The sequence below is a fragment of the Phoca vitulina genome, unplaced genomic scaffold, assembly GCF_004348235.1.
Source record: "Phoca vitulina isolate PV1807 unplaced genomic scaffold, GSC_HSeal_1.0 scaffold16, whole genome shotgun sequence".
Taxonomy (NCBI): domain Eukaryota; kingdom Metazoa; phylum Chordata; class Mammalia; order Carnivora; family Phocidae; genus Phoca; species Phoca vitulina.
Window position 1 is genome coordinate 20,930,844 of NW_022589719.1, and position 10,559 is coordinate 20,941,402.

Consider the following 10,559-nt stretch of genomic DNA (forward strand, 5'->3'; position numbering starts at 1 on the left):
GAGAAAAAGAAAAATTCTGGCACCAGAAAACACCATAAAATAGAAAGGCAAAGGACTGAAACAAAGTATTTTTGAAGAATATTTATATTTCTACAGACTATGTGATAAGCATAGATTATCAGTACCTTTTAAAGAACACCTACAGGGACACCTGGGTGGCTTAGTCAGTTGAGTGCCTGACTTCAGCTCAGGTCATGATCTCAGGGTCCTGGGATCGAGCCCCACCTTGGGCTTCCCGATCAGCGGGGAGTCTGCTTCTCCCTCTCCCTCTGCCCACCCCTCCCACTAGCACGCTCTTTTTCTCTCTCTCTCGACTAAATAAAATCTTTAAAAAAAATAAGAACACCTACAAATCAGTATGAAAAATACAGCATTTCGGTAGGATATGTGCAAGTACAGAGACCGTTCGCCAAACACACACGTACAATTGGCCACTGACATGTGACAAAATGTTCAGCCTCCCTAGCAATCAAAGATACGCAAACACAGACAGCAACATGCCATTTTTGCTTCTCAAACTGTCTTTAAATGTGCAATACACAGAGTTAATGAGATGAGTTTTGGGATCGTCTGACCATATATAGCAGAAAATTTAAAAATATACCAACAATTTTACTTCCAATAATTTACCCTAGGTAAATCATCTTGTAGGTGCCAAAGACAGAAGTGCAAAGATTGATCATGGGGTCGCTTATCATAATAAAAAATTTTAAACCACCTAAATGTTGGTAATTGCCTAAATAAATTACAGAATGTCCATGCTATGTACTGTGCTGCCAAGACGCTTATAATTTAGTAAGTGAACAAAAGCAGTTTATAAAATAGCAGGTAGAATACTTCAGTTTTTGTAAAATAGTAAATATACTGTATTATGATTACACTTGTTCACATTTCCGTATCTCTACAATTGAGATACATCTTACACATGATGATATTTTACACAATAATTGGCAGTATTTTTTTTTCTTACACCATATAAAATAATGTACACGTTACAGCTTATGACCGCTTAGATTTGATGAAAGAAGCTAAAATAAACAAGTACATAGAAACAAGTATAGAAGAGAATATACCAAAATGTAAGTGGTCCTCTCTAGGTACTGATAGGGATATGTGTGATTTTTTATTTTCTTCTACATGCTTTTCTATTTTCTAAATAATTTATAATAAGTCTATATTACTTTTACAAACAAAAAACTAAAAATTTCTTGTAAAAGTGAAATTTAAAGCTTGGTATGGTTTGAGATTCTAGAAAAGCATTTAAGTGGTTTTAAGTGGATTCAAGTGGGTGGGCCCACGGAGGGCACTGAATGTACTTGTAGATGACATCAGGGAACTACTTACTGTCACTAATATGAAAAGTTCTAAGGCTTGGAAGAAATGACAGGTGGCCAGAGAGGTTCAGTATCCTGGTTTTCAAATAAATCTGGATTCTCTTCACTACCAAGAGATAAGCTTCATGATAAATCCTGACAAAGTTCTAAAGGAAATTATAAAACAGATAGATTGTGAGCCCATGGGGAAGAGTGGAGATCAATAAGGACCACTGTAGATTTACTAAGAATTAGTAAAACTAATAATGCATAACTAATTTCATTTCCTTTTTTGGCGAGGGCTACCAGACTGGAAGACCAGAGAAGTGCCATAAATACAATGTAACTAGATTTCAGCAAAGCATTTAACAGAATCTCTTAGGATATTCCTGTGTGAACAAGATGGGGAGATGTGGGCTCAGAGGCTCCCCATGGCCTACAGCATGAAGTCCAAACTTCCTCGTGTGGTGTACAAGCACCCAGCCTGTCTCTAGCCTTCATGCTGTTGTTTTTCTGAACCAGCCGTGCTTTTATTTTACCCCTTGCCTTTGCACATGCTGTTGCCTCTGCTTGGAATGCCCCCCTGCCACCTCAGCAGTGCTAAAAGATCACTCATCCTTAAACTTCAGACTCTACGTGCCTTCCCTTCCTTAGTACCTTCAGGCAGAATTAGTTGCTCTCACCTCCGTGCAGTTGTCCTATACTTTCACTGTGGCACTCATCCTGTTGTATCCTAGGATGTATGATTACCTTCCTCACTAGACTGTGAACTCAAGAGCAGGCCCCTTCTGTATTATTCTCCTCTGTATCCCTAGTGTCTCAACACAGTTCCCAGGCCCTTATGATAGATGCTCAATAAATGTTGTTCAAGTGAATTTCTTTAAACATAATAGAAAAATAAGCTTTATTGTTAAACTTACGGTTTAATTCTTTCAGTTATTCATTTAAACAGGGTTTATTTGGGGTGCCTGGGTGGCTCAGTCGTTAAGTGTCTACCTTTAGCTCAGGTCATGACCCCAGGGTCCTCGGATGGAGCCCCACATCGGGCTCCCTGCTCGGCAGGGAGCCTGCTTCTCCCTCTCCCACTCCCCCTACTTGTGTTCCCTCTCTCGCTGTGTCTCTCTCTGTCAAATAAATGAATAAAACCTTAAAAAAATAAAATAATAAAATAAAAAAATAAGCAGGGTTTATTTGAAACTCTTCCAAACTGTTCTTTTCTATTTTATTTAAATCTAAAGCCCTGTTTATACCTCAAACAGTTTTCTGTTATTGGTAAATTCCTACATTATAAAAAAAGTCACACAGAACGAAAGTTCTCCTTCCTGCCCACTCATTCTATTGTAAGTCCTCCAGAAGACCCCTTCCCAGACAAGATTTAGTTCTGTTTTTTTCTTGGGGTCTCAATCTAAGTGAAGGGCCTACACACAAAAGGTAGTACCTGTGAAGGGTGTCCATTAACAGAGCGCTAAAAGCCCAATATAGCTTTAAATAGCATGGTGATTAGAAGCATACTTGTTAGACTCAGATCTGGATCTGGATCCTGGCTCTGCCATATACTAGCCAGGTGACCTTGGGCAAGTCACTTGATCTCTCTGAGAAGAGAGATTTTTTACCATCTGAGAAATGAGTCTGTGGATGTAAAGCACTTAGCACAGGACCTGAACACACAGTAAGTGCTCTGGACATAAATGATAACCTTTCATTATCACCATTATTCCCCATCTGCTGCTTTTCTCTACAACAGTGGTTCTCTACCAGGAGTGATTTTGTCTTCCCAGGGCACACTTTGGTTGTCACATCTGGGGGTGGGTGCTACTGGTTCTATGGGGTAGAAGCCAGGGATGCTGCTAAACATCCTCCAATGCACAGGACAGCCCCCACAACAAAGCATCCTCCAGCCCACGATGTCAGTACTGCCAGGATGAGAAACCTTGCTTTAGCCATAAATGCTTTTCCTAAGTTGGAGTTATCTTTATAAAATCAAAATGGAGAGGGGTAAAAATGAAATTTGATAAGATGTTAACATTGAAGAATATGTTAGCTCTTATCTTATGTTGATCAGTCTTAAATCTAATGGACTCATTTATTTTTACTTCATCATCTGTCTCTGAGTCTAAGACTTTACTCAGATAATCTTACTGCCTTTGCTGTGAATGACAAGAGTTTAATTCTCTAGATGATAAAAATCCTAAAGACTAGAAGAATGACTGGAACCTCCAAACACACCAGCCTGGGTGAAGTAATCACCAGCACCTAAGACACTGTGGGTTCTCTTCCTTTGCAGTTATGTCCATTGATGACATACTTTCCTTCTAGGAAAAAAGCGTGACTACCAGAGTCTGGGATGGCCCAGCCCAGACGAGTGCCTCAAACTCCGCTGGGTAGAGCTGACTGCCATCGTGAGTACCTGGCTTGCAGTTTCTTCAAAAAACATTGAGTGAGTATCTTAAACCTCTCCCTCCTTCATGGCCTTTGTGTTCCAGCGAACCCGTTGGGCCTCCGCTGACTTCAGGGATGCCCTTCTTTGTCAGCAGCTATTAGAAGACTCGGCCTTTTTAGGCTTGGTGGTTCCGAGGATGACCATTGCTGACCACAGGCCACAGGTGGGCACAGCCCATTGTACTGAAACAGCGAATGTGCCTTGCCTTCTTAGTGCCTTCCCCCGCACTCTGTAAGCTCTCCAGAAGTGTGTGACTTACTTAGAGTGGAAGACTGGATCCCTCTTTATAGAAACACCTGTGGTTTCTCACTAACATTGTGTACTTAAAAAGGGAGCCAGAGCATATCCATGTTTACAAACACCCACCAAGACACCAGCTGAGCAAGGCTGCCCCTCTGATAACTTTTTCCTCCCTGAATGCTCATTCTCTTTTGCTGGCTCCTTTCTACCCTTTAAGTGTTGGAGTTCCCCAAGATTTACCTCTCAGCCTTCTTATCTTAGAATCCCTCTTAGTCAGACTGATGTACTCCCAGAACGTCTGTCACCACCAATATATTGACAGCTCTCAAATTCGAATCTCCAGGTCAGATTTTTCTTCAAATTCCTCAACCCATCTGTCCGGTTACCTACCTGGCCTCCCTGCCTCAATACCTCTGAGACACCTCAAGCTCAGGAAAACCAAATTCATAATTTTCTTGTCCACTCTCCTTCCAAAAAATCATTGTTCTGTTTTCTGTTTCTTTTTTATTTTAAAAAAAATTTTTTTTAAGATTTTATTTATTCATTCAAGTCACAGAGATAGAGAGAGAGAGAGAGAGCATGAGCAGAGGGAGACGCAGAGGGAGAAGCAGGCTCCCCGCTGAGCCAGGAGCTGGATGTGGGGCTCGATCCCAGGACCCTGGGATCATGACCTGAGCCAAAAGCAGATGCTTAACGACTGAGCCACCCAGGCGCCCCTGTTTCTTATTCTTAGTAGAGAGCTCTAGCAGGGCTTCGGCCAGAAACCTGGGAGTCGTCCTTAATGATCCCTTTCCCTTAGATACTCAGATCTGGTCTGTTACCCATTCTTACCCCTTCCATCCTCTGAGTATTTTTCAAAGCCATCAGCTCTTCTCTGTCTCCATTGCTGCCCCCTTAAACCAGATCCCCATCATCTCCATTTCCATTCACTCAGTAGCCTCCTAGCTGGGCTGCATGCTTTATTCACTCTTGACTCTATTCTGCCCCTTCTCCCTACAGTACTCAGACTCCTTCCTCAAATACAAGTCAAATAATTCTTAAAATGCTCTAATAACTTCTTATTGCTCTTTACCGTGGTCCACAAAGCCCTTCGTGATCTGCTGCTACGTGTCTTTCCATCCTCACCACCCTCCCTCCTGTCGGGCCCTTCACACCGGTGTCCCTTTGCGTGCGGTGATGTTCTCACCACCTTTTTCCCACCTGGTTTGTTTACACTCATCCTTCTGGTCTTGACTTAAATCTTACTTCTCAGGGAATCCTTCACTAACCACCCCCTTCCTCATATATACCCCCCCATAGTGTACTGACATTGTACCTTGTTTTCCTCTTTTATAACATCTGTAATAACTCAGTCACTCACAAGACCACAAGCACCATAACAGCAGGGATTGGGTATGTCTTGTTAGTTATTATAGCTCTGGTGTGTGACATGTAGTAGGCTCTGAATAAATAATGAATGAATGTTTGCCTAATATATATGAGCGCTTTAAATAGTTAGAAATAAAATTTGACCATGCCAGTTTGCCATATCAGCATATATGGTAGTGTATAACATTTAGCCTGCATATAGCAGGAAAATGACCACTTTGGGACTACAAAAGGGAGTTAACATCTTATGCATAGATATATTGACCAGCCACATCTGTTTAAAATGTACTGTCTAAACTTGAGGTCACTTTTTCTGTGGGGTGGGCTTCTGTGCATAAAGGGAAAGTAAAAGATAGGAACCACTTGTGGGTATTTATCACTGAAAAAGAAATTTTTCCCTGAAAAAAGAAATCCTAGAATAAAACCTGCCAGGTTCAAAACTTCCCCAGTGAGAAAAAGTGGCCAATGGCAGTGACCAAACCAGACACCATGGTGCGTAGAAAGGAGGCAGCTTGAGTGGACCAGGAAATCACTGAGTTCAGGACTCAGATTCCAGCACTGCTCCTTTGACCTGGGGTATGATCTCTGCTCATACATTCAACAAACAGTTATTGCCAGGCACTGGATCCTTGCACCTGTAAAATGAGAGATCAGACTAGATCACTTCTGAGGTCTCTTCAGTCTGTGAGTCTGTGGTTCCAGACAGTCCTAGTAACATAGTGAAGTTACGATCAGCTGATTATTAGTACTCTTGCTCCCTACCCACTCAGGTTTTCCATGGCTAATGTGGCAATCTCCATTTTTCAGCATCACAGAACACATCGACTTTGCCACTCCAATACAGCAGCCAGCGATGGAGCCCCTTTGCAATGGCAATCTCCCCACGAGCATGCACACCCTGGACCACTTGCACGGGGTCTCCAACCGGGCCAGCCTTCACTACACGGGTGAGAGTCAGTTAACAGAGGTGAGTGCTCAGCTTTATTCAGCCTGTCTATAGTTGTTAGCACCACAGTGATGATGCAGCTCATAGCAGAAAGCCCAGTGGCCAGGCCATATTTTTTTGTCTTTTTTCAGCTGGCTGTCATCTTGGTGACTTTAGGCCAGGCCTAATTTCTTTCAGGCCCTGGGATTGAGTTTATGCTTTTCTTTTAATGGCCAGGAAAGTTTAATTCTGATTCACTCCTCAAGGTGGGTAGCATTCTGCTTGCCATCAGACAGAGGCTCTTGTAAGAATTACTTAGGGCAGCTTATTCTCCTGTTGGCATTCTTAAGAAGGCAAGGAAGGTGAGCAGACTTGGCATATACCTAGCAAACAGTATACCAAGAAGAACAATTGGAGAAACATACCACAAATGTCCAAGAATAGAGGATTTGTTAAATAAATGTTGTATAGATATAAGATAGTATATAATGGAGCGCTCAAGAAAAATGTAGTAGAAATACATTTATTGGCATGAAGAAATCTTCATATTATGTGAAAATATAGGTGACAATATGCAGTGTGATCCCATATTCTGTGAGAGAAGTAATATGTGTATATACATATTATTTCAGAAAAATACCTGAAAGATCAGTATAAAGATATTAGCAGTGGTTGCATCTAGGTGACAAAATTATAGATAGCTTTAACTTTCTTTATTTACTCTGTTTTCTAATGTTGCTGTAATGAATGTGTTTTACATGTCTGTAGTTTTTGTTAAGTGGAAGGGGACGGAAGGGACACTCAAAAGGCTTCCACACATCTTGCACGAAGTGCCTGACCAGCAGGACCACAGCACGTACCCCAGAGCAGCCATTGCTTTTGGGCTCTAGTGTCCAACTCAGCGTCAGCAGCGTCACCTAGATCCTGCTCCTTTCATTGCTCTCACCTGCCATCTTTCCCTGCACCAGGTACTGCAGAATCTTGGCAAAGACCAATATCCACAGCAGTCACTCGAACAAATTGGCACGCGAATTGCCAAAGTTTTGGAAAAGGTAAGTCACCCTGTAGGAAAGCTGGAAACTACCGTTCGTCCACCTTCTAACTTTCCCAGATGATTTGCCACGAAGTGGCTCTAACCTCTTCCGTGAGTTACGCAGCACTTAGTAGCTAAAGGGAGGACATGAAATAACCCATCACTAAAAGTTTCCATCACTTTTCCATTGCTTTTTCCATCACTCAGTTAGTAGTACTCTTTGTGGCGGCCTTGCTTACCTCCCGTGGTGAAACCTACCTCATCAGTTTTGTCCTCTTTACTCCAGCGTGGGTACATGGAGATGGGGGTCCTGGCAACCATGGAATCACAGTATATGACATAAGTCAGGTGTCCTTCTGGTGGAGAAGAGTAGTTGGCATTTCAGATTGTGGATGGGCAACACAACTTTAAATATCTTCTTCTCTTGAAATGATGAAAGAAAATATCTGCAAAACTGCATTTTCATAGAGCCTAGAGGACATAGAACAGAGTTTCTAAGACTGTTCATCTGTTTCTGTGTGATATTTATGTAAAGAGGGGGTTTTGTAAAACTAAAATTAATTACTTTATGGTTAGGTATCTTTCCACTTTATTAGCATGGAATGTTAAAGCGGTACTATAACCTAGTGATTGAGAGAATCACCTCGGCTTCCGACACGACACGACAGTATGGCAGGAATAGGGAAGTCATGGCAGTTTTAAAGAGAGGAAACGGGAAGGACGTAGCAGTCACTGTTCCCTGTCGATTCTGGACCCTGTCTGGCCATATGTCACCAGTTCCCATGATGACTTGCATTACAAGGAATATTCCTTGATTATGGCCCATTTTGGTTTCCTGGGCTTGGTTCCCTAATCTGCTTCTCCGCTCCTGACCCTTCTCTCTGAGTAGTCTTTCCTTTTCTGTAAGAAAGGCCTGGGTTGGCAGTTGAAGAACTCACTCATCTTGCTTCCCACCTCTCTCTCCCTTGTAGTCCACGCTGGCACAACCCCTTTAAAAGACTTTGTAGACCTTCAAATTATAAGTCACTCCAGACAGAACCCACACCCCAAATCTCTTCAAGAAGGCCCCTGTCTACCTTGAATGTGAGTCCAGGGTGTAAATACCCTTAAGATTTTTAGACGCTTTTTGTCTGAGAGAGCCTTATGAGGCTTACATCTACCTTCTGAGGCGGGAGTAACAAAGGGTCCTACTGCCATGCTTCCGATTTGAGCTTGACCCTGAGGCCATAGTTTTACTGGTAACATTCTGGATTTTTTTTTTCTTTTTTTTTTTTTTACTTTAAAACCTCATGCTGATTGGAGAAGCTGGTAGTTGAAAAACTTTCATTTTCTAACCTGGCAAGTCCCAGCTTAAGGCATTTTTTCTAAATTCTGCTTGAAAACTGCACAGTTTCTTGTTTAAGTTCTCTCTCTTCTAATACCCTACTAGAGGATTTTTCAAAAAGCCTTTGTCACTTTCAGTATTCCTCTTGGAAGTCTTCCTAGCCAGATCCACAACGCGGTTAGGTATTTTTGCTGTATTCCAAGATACAGCCTCACCGTTTGTTTTGCCAATAGGTAAGCCTGCCCCTTCTCCAGCCTCCAACAGTGATTTCCTCTGTGCTTTTCCAGCCTCCGTTAAGTCTCACTGATGCTCAGCAGTTGTATTCAACCCAGTCCTAGAACACCACAGGTTCTAAGTTTCTATTATGGCAGCACTCCATTCTGAATACCAAACAGTATTTCAGTTATCCACTTCTGCCTCAGAAACCACCCCAGAATTTACTGGCTTCAGACAAAACCGTTATTTGCTCAAGATTGTGCAGTCTGAGCTAGACTCAGCTGGGCATTTCTTCTGGTCTCACTTGGAGTCGTTCATGCTACTGCAGACATGTAGAGACTCGTCTGGGACTGGCCCCCAAAGAAGCTTTCACTCGCATGTCTGATGCGTCCGCTGGAGTGGCTGGGATAGCTGGGGCACAGCTGGGAAGCTCTGTCTCGGGAGTCTCTCCAGCAGGGTAGCTGGCCCTTTCTCCATGGTGGCTCAGGGCTCCACAAGGGGAAAAGCAGAAGCACGCAGGCCTCTGAGAGCCTATGCGTAGCCAGAACTGCAGCGGCACCACTCTGTCCAAGCGAGTGCCAGCGCGCCTGCTCAAAGCCAAAGGCAGGAGAAACGTCCTGTGTCTGCTAGTCATGACAGAGAATACATGGCCCATCTTTAACGCACCGTGGGTCCCTCCAGAGGAGCAGTGGGACTGACAGCATCTCAACAGAGATGATAGAAACCAGAGGCCAGTGTAACAACATCTTTCAAGCTGGAAGAAAAAAACTGCAAGCCTAGAATTTTATACCAGCAAACATGTCCTTCAAATATTAAGGTGAAATAAAGATGAGTTCAAAGAAACGAAAATTCAGACAATCTGGCACCAGTGGGCCTGCACTGAAATAATAATTAAAGAAAGTTCTCAGGAAAATATCCCAGATAGAAATATTGACATGCAAGAGGGACTGAAGAACGCCAGGAAGACAAATGTGAATGAACGGTAGCTGTACAAAATCATACCTGCAGGACCCTGAGGCGCCGCACTTTTATGTTATCACTAAAATTCACGGTAACAATAACAGATGATGAGAGGGAAGTAAATGGAGTTTAAAAGTTTTAAGGTTTAATTGGTATCAGCCAAGTACTAAAGTAATAATTTGCATGGGACTGTGATAAGTAAAAATACAGTTTTAAGCTCTAGGCTAACTACTAACAATGGTTTTAAAATGTAATTTAACAGAAGGAAAATGGAATAATATAAAACATTTGATTAATCTAAAGAAAGTCAGGAAAGGAAAAAGCACATAAAAATAAAACACAAATGGTAAAATAGGAAGTATAGATCCCAAGCATATCAGTAGTTAGGTAAAAAAAGTTATATAATTTATGCATTTAGTATAGAATGGATTTTTTAAATTCAACTATATGCTGCTTATAAGAGAAACACTTTAAATATCAGTTACAGAAGTATTGAAAGTATGAAGACGGAAAATAATATACCATGCAAACAATAAAAAAAAGGTGATAGAGCGATACTCTCATCAGAAAAAATAGACTTTGGGGCACCTGGGTGGCTCAGTCATTAAGCGTCTGCCTTCAGCTCAGGTCATGGTCCCAGGGTCCTGGGATTGAGCCCCGCATCGGGCTCCCTGCTCAGCGGGAGGCCTGCTTCTCCCTCTCCCACTCCCCCTGCTTGTGTTCCCTCTCTCACTGTGTTT

General features: G+C 42.3%; 1 protein-coding gene across 3 annotated transcripts in view; it reads left to right on the forward strand.

Annotated features, from left to right (window-relative positions):
- TTC17 (tetratricopeptide repeat domain 17) overlaps nt 1–10,559 on the forward strand; it is a 115,899-nt gene that overhangs the window by 84,721 nt on the left and 20,619 nt on the right. For 2 of the 3 annotated variants that reach the window (XM_032413934.1, XM_032413935.1), the window contains 3 exons: nt 3,630–3,750; nt 6,169–6,328; nt 7,255–7,338. In XM_032413934.1, coding sequence (XP_032269825.1) covers nt 3,630–3,750; nt 6,169–6,328; nt 7,255–7,338 — 365 coding nt within the window. Of the gene's footprint in view, nt 1–3,629; nt 3,751–6,168; nt 6,329–7,254; nt 7,339–8,930; nt 10,415–10,559 lie in introns of those variants that run through there. The other variant, XM_032413936.1, reaches the window with a different exon arrangement.